This window comes from Colias croceus, chromosome 22 (genome assembly GCF_905220415.1).
Source record: "Colias croceus chromosome 22, ilColCroc2.1".
Lineage (NCBI taxonomy): Eukaryota > Metazoa > Arthropoda > Insecta > Lepidoptera > Pieridae > Colias > Colias croceus.
The window spans coordinates 7,614,206-7,628,385 of NC_059558.1; the positions used below are offsets into that span (position 1 = coordinate 7,614,206).

General features: G+C 34.6%; 1 protein-coding gene and 1 long non-coding RNA gene across 4 annotated transcripts; one reads left to right on the top strand and one right to left on the bottom strand.

Moving 5' to 3' along the window:
* Window positions 1-537: 537 nt before the first annotated feature.
* Window positions 538-13,329, bottom strand: LOC123702011 (probable aminopeptidase NPEPL1). 3 transcript variants are annotated; one of them, XM_045649652.1, is made up of 12 exons: window positions 13,112-13,329; window positions 12,454-12,611; window positions 11,063-11,242; window positions 10,413-10,572; window positions 9,852-10,021; window positions 9,236-9,463; window positions 8,273-8,418; window positions 2,481-2,545; window positions 2,046-2,137; window positions 1,527-1,703; window positions 1,065-1,175; window positions 538-811 (listed from the first exon to the last, which is right to left on the bottom strand). In XM_045649652.1, the coding sequence occupies exons 2-12, from the start codon at window positions 12,601-12,603 to the stop codon at window positions 713-715; spliced, it is 1,578 nt and encodes a 525-aa protein (XP_045505608.1). In that variant the 5' UTR covers window positions 12,604-12,611; window positions 13,112-13,329; the 3' UTR covers window positions 538-712. The 3 variants fall into 3 exon arrangements, with proteins under 3 accessions (XP_045505608.1, XP_045505607.1, XP_045505606.1); XM_045649651.1 differs by lacking the exon at window positions 13,112-13,329 and adding an exon at window positions 12,969-13,098 and having other exon boundaries at window positions 9,242-9,463; XM_045649650.1 differs by lacking the exon at window positions 13,112-13,329 and adding an exon at window positions 12,969-13,097.
* On the top strand, window positions 5,874-8,025 carry LOC123702020. The gene is made up of 2 exons (XR_006752803.1): window positions 5,874-7,138; window positions 7,436-8,025. It is a non-coding gene; the product is annotated as an uncharacterized LOC123702020 (long non-coding RNA).
* Window positions 13,330-14,180: the final 851 nt, after the last annotated feature.

Genomic DNA, 14,180 nt, shown 5'->3' on the forward strand with positions numbered 1-14,180 from the left:
AGCTTAACGTGCGGATAACTTTAACAGGTGTTAGTCAGAGATGAAATAACTAAAATATGTAGAATAAAATCATAAGATTTTGTACTCATTTCATTTATTTGATATTCCTTTCTTTAAAGAAAAGCTAGTTTTAATAATAAAAGAACCATTACAAAAATAAGTGCATAAAAAGGAAAAAAAAATAAGAAAAAATACATGATAAATGTTACAATTAAATGCTTAAACTAATTATTGTATAGTTTTATTTATTATATCTATTTATTTCGTGTTATGATGACATGTTATAAAAAATGTACATCAGTATTATTTTTTTTTGTAGTTTTTATATAAAATATCTCTATTCTTTTACAATATGTAACGATTTTTCGTTATTAAATCATTTCATGTTAAATTTAATGTTTTTTTTTTCAGAATATTTCATTAATTTTTAAAAGAAAAGAAAAGGTTTAGAATTTAGATAGATTGAATACAAAAACTATAAATTGTTTGAACATTTGATAAAAAGCAAAATTAATCTTTAGTATTATTAAGGCATTATAATATTGTACTTCACAACTGCCAGGGGAAAAAGTCATAATTTTTTGTTATAACTTTTATAACATTATTTAGTTTCATTTCGCAAAACAATACCAATCTTAATTTTACTATTATTTCCTAATAATCTTTTTCTCAATATATTTGATAATTCCCCTGCCTCAATTGCCCCGTATAACTAACGCATGGGGCAAAGTGCCTTGAGCAGTTTGCTATTAGTGTACTTTCCAAACAACACTGTTAGGAGACACACGCCGTAGCCCGTTGCTCTTTCGCCCTGAAAATAAAATTATATTTTGAAGTGTCATTTACAGAGAAAAATAAATTAATCCTAATTAACAGTTATTTTTTAAAAGTTAAAGTTTAAAACAGAAAAAATGCAGCTAATAAATCATGAAAAATAAACCACAGAAGAATTTTCAATAAACCCCAGAAGAATTCAAGACCGGATTTTCTTCTTTTATCATATGTGTGCAAAAAAATGAAATCTCTCAATCTTTCAAATATTAATGTAAAAAAATAATACATACACAATGCGCCGGCGCAGCCATATCGACGTGCAGCCAACGGCCGGTCCAGTCGAACCCGAGGTGCGCCAAGATGAACAAACCAGCGCAAGACGGTTGAGCGTTGTTGCGGTCCTGCAAATAATTATTAATAAATAAATAAAAAAGTTATTTCTCTCAAGAGAAATCCTAAAACACTTGGCAATCATATGGAACAGACCTAGCTTAATGCTAAGTTTGATTTGTTCCATATTACTTTATTATAATTCCGATATACAGTTTCTTTATATAACCGATCTACACCGTATTGATGAAAAAGCCTCCATTTTGTACCTTTTACACTATAAAAATTTCCAAAAAATCTCGATTTTGTCCATTTTACACAGAATTTCACAAAAAAATCGCAAAAAATCACAATTTTTCCGCACAAAATCTCAATTTTTCCACAAAAAAAGTGGATTTTTTTTCACAAAAATGTCACTTTACCGCGACGCTGTTCTTCATATCAGCCACGTGGCTGCAGAACTCTGTGAAGTGCAGTTCCGGAGCGAAGGGCAAAGCGTGAGCCAGGTCACCTGATACTAGACCCGCTGATACACACGCCGATTCTAAGTTGGACTTGTTAGAGATGATGGCAGCGTGGTATTTCCCGGTGGCTGTGCCCTGGGGGGAGAAAAGAAAAAAAATTGTTAGTTAAAGGCTAAAATATCACATTTTTACAATATATTTGGTTTACCTTCGTCTAATCTGCATTTAGTAGTAAAATTAATCTAAAAAAAAACCAGTATAATAAATACAGATAATTGAAATCTCATCGCTTGTATAAAGTATCTTAGTAGAAATGGGTTAGCTTGCGCCCAAAAGGACTAACAATTTAAAAAACAAAATATAAGTTAAATATATCAAATGTTTCTCTCACTTAAAACCAATCATAAACAGACATACACACTTCTTTCCTGCTCATATAATAATCGTGCTCATATAATAATAATTATTTTTTTTTACCTGTGCCCCAGTGAGTGTGGCAACATCTACGATGGTATCGGCCTTCAAATCCCGACGGGCGTACACCACGCCGTCGCTTAGCACCAAACGACCTTTAGAAAGGAAAAAAAATATAATTTTCATGTAGTTTACGTGTACATGTAGTTTTAATACAATTTGTCTTCAACACTAGCTAGCATTTTTACAAACTACAGCAACATAAAATATTGTGCAAATATAAAAAATAGGATTTTGAAAGTGCTTTTATGTTATAAGAACACAAAAAATATACGTTGGCTTATAAAAAAAAGAGCGTATATGCCGAGCACTCGTGTCAGAAGTGAAACTTCATTCACATTCAAAGATACCAAAATCGTCGCCTTACTCCACGACGTGAGGGTATTGTCATGACGATAATGAAGTTTCCCTTCAAAATTAAATAACAATTAAAATTACCTTCAGCATCTGTATTGTTGATTTCAACGGTACGTCCAGAGTACAGCTTATGTATGTCGTCAGGTCTGTAACAATATTATTCTATTAATTTAGTTTCTACAGCATAAGAAAATTAAGATTTTGATAACGCTTTTGACAAGGCCGCATTCCATCGATACAATTTTGGTCAACACATCGTTAAAAACATTGTGTAATTGTTTCATATTGGTTGAGATATTGTAACTTATAACCATGGACGCACTATAATCACAAAAACAATCAAACTTATGAAAATATCAACATAAAATGTCCGAGTGGCGTTTTTAAACAGAAAGAACATCATTAGGAAATTGTGCCTAACATACGCATAGGCAGACTTTAGCTCCAGACAACTTTTTATCCTAATTATGCGTCTATCTAGCTATAGTTAATACATAATAATTAATATGTATAAGAATATATATGTCGGCGCAACGACAATAAACGACTACCGTCAAACTACTAAATAATTCTGTGCCTCCAGTGAATAAGGGAATAACTCAAAAACAGCACTTTTCAGGAGAGACAAAAAACTATATATCAACACTAAATCTTTATAACTTCAAATTTTTAAGCTTGTATGGGTAAGATATGATGTTAGACTTTAGTTTTACATATGAACAGATATTGTAACAACCCCATAAATATACTTTTTTCGTGTTTTTTTGTAGTTGTGGCCTTATGAACGAGTACTCCATGGAATAACTCAATGTATTCACATAATTTTTTTTTTGCTCTTTGCAATATAACGACTTATGCCCTAATGCACTATGTTCATAGTCGCATAACACGACTTATATTATTGCCAGTTTTGGTTTTATAGAAATGATGCGACTTATTATGCTTGAAATTTGTGTACTTTATGACTCAATTGAGGCCTTTTAGTGGAACAACCATGCATGTAGTTTGAAAAACGAATAAAATCAACGGATTTTTTATCGTTACTAGATATAATAAAAACAAAACAACATGTAGGTGTTTATGCATTTAACCCTAGAAGTCCAATCTATGTAAATTTAATGTACACCACGGCGAAATAACTTTGTCTTTTCTATATTTACCATCGAATCGCTTCGAAATCCAGAAACAACTCATTAGCCGTCGAGACCTAGCAGTACATAGTTGGCTCATCCCGGTAAATTCCGCCATTTTATAGTAAAGAGGATGTTGTACGTCATTTTGACGTATAATTGGGCTTTTCGTAACTTTTACGATTGTTTAAAAAAAATATCTTGTGATTTATTTGAATATTTTTTTTTCCGAGTCACGTTTTACATATTATATACTATATATTGAGTATAAAATAGGATCCAGAAAACTTTAACACTAGGACGAAAAACCTTCAATTTTAGTAAATGACGATTATTGTCCTCCGCTGGATTTGGTCTCCAAGCAAGAGGATTGGGTGGCTGAAGATGTTGTCTGGAGAAAAACCGAATATGTCATGGTGGTTATACATTGAGGATACAAGCACTATAAAGAGATAAGAGAAGCTCGAAAACCATATTCCTGTATGTTCAGTTATCTTACAGGGAAAGTTATAGGTGGTCAGTGGCGATATTTTACGGCATGATATGGAATTTTAACAATTTCTATATCTTATAATATCAAAATAATATAGATAAATAAAGAAAAAAACAATGAGCCGCAAAGATTTTATGAAAAAATTAAGCACATATTTGAAGGTGCCTTGGATGCAATTAACAGATTTGAAGGTGCCTTGGATGCAAATACCTACGACTTGAAGAGACTACGTGACAATATCCCAATTTTTTCAAAATATATGGTACCAGAGTATCCATAATATGTTTACGATAATGCAGGACCAAAATAGTATCGATATTGCGGATTTTTTTCCTATAAAAAAGGCAAATTACAGTGGCTAAAACGCGATATGAGAGAGAACACAATATTCATAATTGTCAAGACTGGTTATAATTTTTTTTCTATGCGTCTATAATTATAGTATTATTGGTTAGATTAAATTAAAAAAAAAGATTAAAAACTAGTTATTTTTTTTTTATAAAACTTACCCAATTATAAGAAGAAAATATAACATTTTTGTTGGCTTTAGATGATTCAATTATTGTTCTGTATTTATATAAACAAAGAGTATAATATCATATGCACTTATTGTGTTAATTAAAACTGTATTTTTATCTATTGCAAAAAATAGTTAATTTCCATAGAAATATTATTAGTATTTATCCCAAGTTAACTGATAAATACCTTTTTTTTTAATATAAAAATTTATTGTTGCAGATTTATTGAAAAAACGATTGAAAAATATTATTATGCAAAAAGGAATACTGTCCGTTGTTTCCGTGCAGTATTCAAATAGACCAATAGCAACACGGCATTAATGCGAAACTGTCTCATGTCGTCACTTAAACCAATGACACTAAGAGTTGTTCCTTTATGCTCATGTTAGAAAAATGACACAAATGCGATTATACTAAAATAATGTTAGCACGGATGGAACAAAATGAATTAAGTCTTTATTCAAAAAGTATAACTACACATACGTCCTTGTGTTCGTGGGTTATTTTGACTCGAGACGAATAGTTCCTTTGCGATTGCCTAAAATGATGGATAAGGTAACTTATACCGTTAATCACACCCTACTTATACCGTTTGGGTCATTCGAAAAAATGGGTTAGGATGCAGCTAGAGATATGACCTTTTGATATGTTGTGTATTTTGACGAGCTGAATCCAATGGTGCAATAAAAACCAAAGGGAATAACTCGTCTTACTCCCTTATTCACTGGAGGCACAGAATTATAACTAGCTAAAGTTTACTTAAATCTTTTAAATAAGTGGTTAAATTAACGAAATAATTAATGTTTGTTAAAAATGATAAAAATTCATTGCAAAAATTAGAGTGGCAACACTCTCAAACTAATTCTTGTGAGTCATGGTTTAATTTAAATACGAGCGTCCGACGGCACAGAGCACATTCACGCGCCGGCCGTTGGAGCGTTCGGAGCTCTCTCTGTAATTACGACGTGGAATAAAAGGGCAGTAAAAATACCTACAGGCGTTCTACTTCGAGTATGAGCGCCTGCCCTGATGATGGTGACGTCAGAATTGCTGACGTCACTCTTTTAAAAATGGCCTTCGGGCCCTTTCTTCCGTCATCAGAAGTTGGATAGAATTCAAGCTCACTCTTTTTAAATTTTAAACGTTTACGTAGTTTTGTAACGGCATACTGGCGTTTGTGTTTTTCTCGTGCGTTGTGTAAAGTAAAAGTTTGTTACGTGGATTATTGTAACGGGAGTGTGGTTCATCGAAGGAATTGTGCGTGCTATCTGCGCCTCTCTTTGTGATAAGCATAAATCTACGAGAACCTCCGAGAAATCTACGAGACCCTTCGAGAATCTGCCTATGTCACAAATGAGTAGGTGTTGGTCGCATGATACGCGAACGGACTGCTTCTGTCATGTGGAGTGTTTAGTGTTATGTAAGGTCAGTGTGGCCGAGGCAGTGTGTTTTTGAAATCCCGAGATGAACTACCGTAGTGTTGTAATACGAGAAAAGGCGTACGAGGACGTACGATTGTCAATATGGCCGTGTTAGACGTAACTTTGGTTTAGTATTTTGTGGATGAATAGTTGTCATTATTTCATGTCAGAACATGATTAGCTTCTTAGATTAAATAATGTGAGTACAAAAAACTGATTTCTTAATAAAACAGTTAAAATCTACGAGAACCTTCGAGAACCTCCGAGAATCTACGAGAACCTTCGAGAACCTCCGAGAATCTACGAGACCCTCCGAGAAATCTATGAGAACCAACCTCCGAGAAATCTACGAGAACCTCCGAGAAATCTACGAGAACCTTCGAGACTCTCCGAGAACCGACAAAAAACATGCCAAGATTATAACTTGACATTGTTACAGACTTTTACAACGAGGCTGGTGCAGAGCGCGCACCGCCTGTCAGTATGGCCGTGTCGGCGCAACGACAATAAACGACTACCGTCAAACTACTAAATAATTATAACTAGCTAAAGTTTACTTAAATCTTTTTAAATAAGTGGTTAAATTAACGAAATAATTAATGTTTGTTAAAAATGATAAAAATTCATTGCAAAAATTAGAGTGGCAACACTCTCAAACTAATTCTTGTGAGTCATGGTTTAATTTAAATACGAGCGTCCGACGGCACAGAGCACATTCACGCGCCGGCCGTTGGAGCGTTCGGAGCTCTCTCTGTAATTACGACGTGGAATAAAAGGGCAGTAAAAATACCTACAGGCGTTCTACTTCGAGTATGAGCGCCTGCCCTGATGATGGTGACGTCAGAATTGCTGACGTCACTCTTTTAAAAATGGCCTTCGGGCCCTTTCTTCCGTCATCAGAAGTTGGATAGAATTCAAGCTCACTCTTTTTAAATTTTAAACGTTTACGTAGTTTTGTAACGGCATACTGGCGTTTGTGTTTTTCTCGTGCGTTGTGTAAAGTAAAAGTTTGTTACGTGGATTATTGTAACGGGAGTGTGGTTCATCGAAGGAATTGTGCGTGCTATCTGCGCCTCTCTTTGTGATAAGCATAAATCTACGAGAACCTCCGAGAAATCTACGAGAACCTCCGAGAAATCTACGAGACCCTTCGAGAATCTGCCTATGTCACAAATGAGTAGGTGTTGGTCGCATGATACGCGAACGGACTGCTTCTGTCATGTGGAGTGTTTAGTGTTATGTAAGGTCAGTGTGGCCGAGGCAGTGTGTTTTTGAAATCCCGAGATGAACTACCGTAGTGTTGTAATACGAGAAAAGGCGTACGAGGACGTACGATTGTCAATATGGCCGTGTTAGACGTAACTTTGGTTTAGTATTTTGTGGATGAATAGTTGTCATTATTTCATGTCAGAACATGATTAGCTTCTTAGATTAAATAATGTGAGTACAAAAAACTGATTTCTTAATAAAACAGTTAAAATCTACGAGAACCTTCGAGAACCTCCGAGAATCTACGAGAACCTTCGAGAACCTCCGAGAATCTACGAGACCCTCCGAGAAATCTATGAGAACCAACCTCCGAGAAATCTACGAGAACCTCCGAGAAATCTACGAGAACCTTCGAGACTCTCCGAGAACCGACAAAAAACATGCCAAGATTATAACTTGACATTGTTACAGACTTTTACAACGAGGCTGGTGCAGAGCGCGCACCGCCTGTCAGTATGGCCGTGTCGGCGCAACGACAATAAACGACTACCGTCAAACTACTAAATAATTATAACTAGCTAAAGTTTACTTAAATCTTTTTAAATAAGTGGTTAAATTAACGAAATAATTAATGTTTGTTAAAAATGATAAAAATTCATTGCAAAAATTAGAGTGGCAACACTCTCAAACTAATTCTTGTGAGTCATGGTTTAATTTAAATACGAGCGTCCGACGGCACAGAGCACATTCACGCGCCGGCCGTTGGAGCGTTCGGAGCTCTCTCTGTAATTACGACGTGGAATAAAAGGGCAGTAAAAATACCTACAGGCGTTCTACTTCGAGTATGAGCGCCTGCCCTGATGATGGTGACGTCAGAATTGCTGACGTCACTCTTTTAAAAATGGCCTTCGGGCCCTTTCTTCCGTCATATATAAATATATACTAGCTGTCCTGTTGGTCTTAGCGTGATGATATATCTCATCTAACACTGAAAGAATTTTTCAAATCTGACCAGTATGTAGTTTCTGAGATTAGCGCGTTCAAACAAACAAACTCTTCATCTTTATGATAATATTATAGTATAAATTCTTCTCATATAAACCTGGTAGCCAGCGGGCCGACAGCGTTCTCTGCCAGGCACAGTACGGCGTGCACGTTGACGTTAGGCCCCGCACGCACGAGCGTGTAGAACGCGGCGAGCACAGCGGCCGCACCGCCGCAGTCGCCCTTCATGCCGACCATCGACGTCTGTTGTGGAAAATACGTGTTTAGTATTATTTTTGGCGAAAAAAAATAGTTAAATCAGAATTAAAATTGTGAGGTCTGCGATATGACGTACATAATAATATGTATTATTATGATATTATCCGCAGTCAGTACTAACTATCGTCAAAACTCGTTTATTCTGCGCGTAAGCAATAACTTTAACAAGCTATCAAAACAGTTCGATTTTGACTTATTCTGCAGCAGTCCTTACTCAATTAAGCGTCAGTTAGCAAATGAGTTCTTTCGTCAGTTTGGTGGTCGAGTTAATATGTAATTTAATTTAGTGTTACAATAGTATTAGTAATTTCGAAAGCACTTGATTCGTGTGCGTAATCGCTTACATTTGAATCTGTTACATATTTGTGTTATTCTAGTCGTGAGAATCTGTAAATGGCTTATTGTGATTATTATATTATGTGACTACTTTTTAAGAATACAGCTGTAGATTCTCCTAAAATATAAATAAATAAATAAATAAATTATTTTCTCCTTTAAATTTCATTTGTATAAATTACAACAAATTTTTAGAGCAGTGTTTAATCAAGAGATAATTTCAAAAATCAATTTTACAAGTGACAATGAATTTTAACAGTTTAAAAATTAAATGAATAGAACATTTAAAGCTATCACAACAAACACAATAAAAACACAAAGAAAACACATCCCCAAACAACAAAACACGAAAATGCCTCTCATCCCCATTCCTTTCCCTCAATAGCCCAGTCATCCTCATCCCCAACAAAATTCCCTCCCATCCCCGTCATCCCCATCCATCCTCGTCATCCCCACACCCACTCACCCTTGCCTTAATGCTCAAGCCGCCGGTGTCGTACACGATGCCCTTGCCGACCCACGCCACGGTCTCCGTAGCCCCGGGCGCCATGTACGAAAGAGACACGAGTGCGGGAGGTTTGGCCGCGGCTTTCCCAACGCCGTAGATCCCGCCCATCCCTCGTTCCGCGAGTTCTTCACCGCGGATGATCGTCGGTTCGGCGATGTCAAGGCTCTTCGCTACTTTGCATGCTTCCTATGATTAACATACAAACAAAAATGCTTTATTGTGTACCAAAATAATAGGTAAAAAAGTAGATATAAAAAGAGAAACAGAGAACGACAGGCGGAAATAATTTTAATTATCATAATGGATTTTTTTTTTGGCGGATTTCATAAAATAGCAATGTACAAAGTATAGCGTGTACTATTCTTGTAAATAAAAATGTATAATTTACTACTAAATGACAGTGAAAATACGTGGTAAACATTTACAAGTTATATGATACGTAACTTATTATAATATTGTGACTCATTTAGCCTGTAGTTTATTTATTTACTTCATAATATATTAATTATATGGTGATCTACCAATATGTCCATTTATAATTTATATCATATTTTTGCACAATAACCACACAGACCTCAATAAAAGCGTCCACATCCATGATATTAGCGGGCGTGTCTGTTATCTTAGCGGCCAATCTCACAGCATCCGCTACATCCTGTATAGTGCTGAGTTCCTCATTGGATAGAGTACCATCTGTCAAAGCTGATTCAGTCGGACCGACGCCTTCGTCTTCTGAATCACCCTCTATAAGTGAAAATATGTTTTTTGGTTCAATATTTCCTATAAATGATATTTTAATTCAAGGTTTTTTAATGGTTGTTTACAATTAACGAAGGAAGAGATTTTATTGATAACAATTTGTGCAATGGATCTTATAAGAAGGAATGAGGCATTATTTTACGTTTCTGTCGTTAAATTATTGTTGTGAATGTTATATTATAGTTACCACAACGCGTAATATAATTTTGTCACTTAAAAATGGGGAAAGTTTTTCAATTCGAACGCATACAAATTAGCGCATATCTTCGTTATTTATGAACCGATTTGGACTATTTTTTTTTGTTGGAAAGGTCACATCTCTCATCCCCATTACGTGTGTACAGCATCCCCAATCCCCATCCCCATCCCCACTCACCATCCCCGGCGACGCATATCTCGACGGTGAGTGCGCGGCTGGCGGGCGGCGGGCTAGCGGCCGGCGCGAGCGGGGCGGTCGGCGAGCGCGCTGTGTAGTGCGGCACCGAGCGGGCTATCGCCGCGGCGCTGGCTAGCACGTCGCGTTTGCGGCATACCAGCTGTGGGTTTGAATATCACATCCTCGTCTAATAATATCCTGATCATCCTCATGTATATATAATAAGTATAATAGACTAGCTGTACGTTTGAATAGACTTAGCATCCTCGACAATATCCTGATCATCCTCGTGAATATCCTTTACATCCTCACTAATATTATAGTATAGGTAGTTTTGAAAAAATGACATCATAACACAAATAAACATGAATAAAAATATTTTGAGTTTGAATTTAATATTATAAAATAATGTGAAGGTTACTTTCATTTTGCAAAGGAACGAAAGTGAACATTTTTTAAAAGAACCATTGATTTTAACAAATGACTATATCATATTGCAAAATATAGATATATGTATATTGCATCAGATTCCTAAAAATTTATTCGTTAGTTTATCATATTGCAAAATATAGATATATGTATATTGCATCAAATTCCTAAAAATTTATTCGTTAGTTTTACATAGAATACAAAATTAAATTCCAACTCACAACAATATACTCCTCTGCAGCAGACCGCAGCGCTGACTTCACGATCTTCGACAGAGCGTGATTGCGAGACGGGGCCGTGTGTCGCGACCGACGAGGGGGGAGTAACCCAACCGTGGCTCCGCGCGGCCAGAGCTCGGATGTGTCCCCGGGGGACGTTACTGAGAGGCCACGACGCCAGACCTGATGACAAATATATATTTTATGTTTTACTAGCTTTCCGCCCGCGGCTTCGCCCGCGCAGTCAAAGAAAAACCCGCAGTTCCCGTTCCCGTGGGATTTCCGGGATAAAAAGTAGCCTATGTCATCAAAATATCTCCATACCAAATTTCGTGTAAATTGGTTCAGTAGTTTAGGCGTGATTGAGTAACAGACAGACAGACAGAGTTACTTTCGCATTTATAATATTAGTATGGATGTATTGTACATTACTTTTTTTATGTTTTGCGCAAGTATCATTGAATATGTTGTTAGGGTTGAACCTTATTTGTGGAAGGCAGGTTCTGTACATCATTCTTATAAATAAAACATACAATCAACTTCAATTGAGTTTCATTTAAGTATCATGATAAATTTTATTTTGAAAATTATTAAAAAAAGTCAAAAGAAGATATAAGAATAAATACGAATATATAGAATATATAGAATAAGAATATATTTGAATATACTATCTTGTGACATACTACTTATAATCAACTACTTCTTTTCTGTTGGGTGTTTTCATAGTTAGATTGAGTTGTGCAATTTAGAAAACATTACTGATATTTCAGTTATTTATCTCTCTTTTAACATCTGTCTCCATGGTACTTATAATAAGTAGGTTACAGTACTAAGAGTTTAGACAAAAATGTTTTTAGTTTTTATAGTTAATAAATAAAAAGAAAAACCCTTTCCATCATGCATTATTTTTATTACCTGTTGCCTTGTTTTACAATAGAACATAAATTTTTAATTTTAATGCTGAAGTCAATTCAGCATTAAATCTGTCTTAACAATTTTATGATCACATAAAATTATAAGATATATGCACACATGGAATAAACATGTTTATTGAATACTTAGCTGTTACATAATCAGATAGATAAGATTTTTCAATTATAATTAATTTGACAAATTTTTGGAATTACATACAATATGTGACAAAATAAAACATAAATATTAATAAATACATTTAAGCCTGAAGATTTGCTTTTGTTTTCTATCTTTTAGATTAGAAACAAACAAGATCAAGATTATTTTATCTATGTTTTAGTAACAAAACAAATCCAGTCAAAATATTCAGCTCTCTTAACTAGCTCTCAAGTAAAATTTTACAAAATTTCCTACAAAACCGCTTCTTTATCTGCTATCTAGGCACAATAGTACCTTGAAAAATAATATAAGTTATAACCTACCTCTTCAGTAACTCTCGGCTCCAGTTTGCAGCGCACATCTTGCCAAGACAGGGCATTCAGGTGCGCTGGCTGTCCCACAAACAGCACTGGAGCCTGCTCAGGGTCTGACGCGCTCAGACCCCAACGGAACTTGATGGATGCACTGGACATCCTGCACACTGGAAGATGTAGATTTATTTTAGTAGCGAGTTTTAAATTAAGTACATTATACTTAATTTAAAACTCGCTAAGGGTATATTAAACAAAACACATTAGAGAGGTGTTTAGATATTATATTTTATTTATTTACAAAGATCCAACAACAACGTTTTCGATGTTAATATTGGTTATGAATGTACTTGGTTTACAAAAAAGGAATTTGTGTGCATAAGACCATTTTTTCTGAAACATGGAAAAGTGTAAGTGTGTTTATAGGTCAAGCTTGAATATTGAATAAACAGACATAACCTAATATATGCAAACGATGACAATTAACTACATGTAGCGGTCGAAACAAAAATAGATTGGTCATTCACCTGTTATATGCAGCGATATTCTATGTGCACCAAAATTTGTTATAGTCCTCAATAAAATCATTTTGACTTATATAATACAAACATCACAATCAGCGTACAGCTGTGACTTACTAAAAGTTACAACCGCTAACTTTTGAACTTACCTCAATCTATACTGCCCACTGAATCAATCACTAGCACTTCATTATCTTATTTAGCAGATATTATATTTAATTATATAGTACTTTGATCACAAATAAACAATTATACTAATATATACTATAACAAATAAGCGAATTAAATGAAATTAATATTTTTGCTTCGTAATAATGATTTCAGTTCTCTGTGATGATTCTTCAAAGTTTGACGTAAAGTAAACGTTTGTAAACCGCAAACGTCACAAAGAAACTCTAGTCTCTATGGAAAACTCCAACAATATTGTGTTGACCACAGATTATTTTTCCATTTTCGTGGAGTTTTTATTTTTTTTATGAAAAGAAAAACTATATTGATTATTTTAAATATAGGTCTACCAGAATCTGATGGCATATTTATATTTAAGAAATAAAAGATTTTCATGTGGCAACTTATTTGACAACTATCAAATTGGTTGTCAAATTATTTGTCTTTTTTGCAGTTGATGAATAATTTTTAGGATTTTGTCTAAAAAATCTTCGAAAATGTCGAAAAAGCCGCTGCGATCACAAGCAAGAGGTGTTGTTTATAATGTGTATAGAAAAACATTCGATGAAGAAGGGTCAAACACATCACAATTTTCAATTTTGAAGATTTTATTGGTAAATTGAACTTACCCGTTTTGATACTTTAAATTAAAAAATATTATATGTAGGTAACTATAATAATGTTTGTTGATTAGAATATAATTTTATGAAAACTTATAACAGGAGTTTCCAATACGGCTATTCTTCAAGTCCAAGCTGTCCAAGTCATCACATTCACATGGCATACTGGTAATGAATATACAAATATAGGTATGTGTAAAGTATGTATTACCTGTGTGAAAGTAATATGTATAATTGTAACTATATTATACATGTAAGTATGTACCTATATAATATTAAGTGGATATCTCATTATTAAGTACAGTATTGTCCACTTATGTAATGTGAATAATGATATTGAGGACAAAATAAAAAATAAGCAGTATCAAGATCGTTCAGTCCATTTTCCCTAGGGTTGCACACTCAAAATTTTGATTTCCCTAATTGCCAT

Coding starts and splice junctions, on each gene's coding strand:
- LOC123702011 (XM_045649650.1), bottom strand. CDS start 13,029: ATGATTTTATTGAGGACTATAACAAATTTTGGTGCACATAGAATATCG. Junction 9,464..9,851: donor ATGTGGACGCTTTTATTGAG/GTCTGTGTGGTT, acceptor TGTTAATCATAG/GAAGCATGCAAAGTAGCGAA. Junction 2,546..8,272: donor GTCGGCCCGCTGGCTACCAG/GTTTATATGAGA, acceptor ATATTGTTACAG/ACCTGACGACATACATAAGC.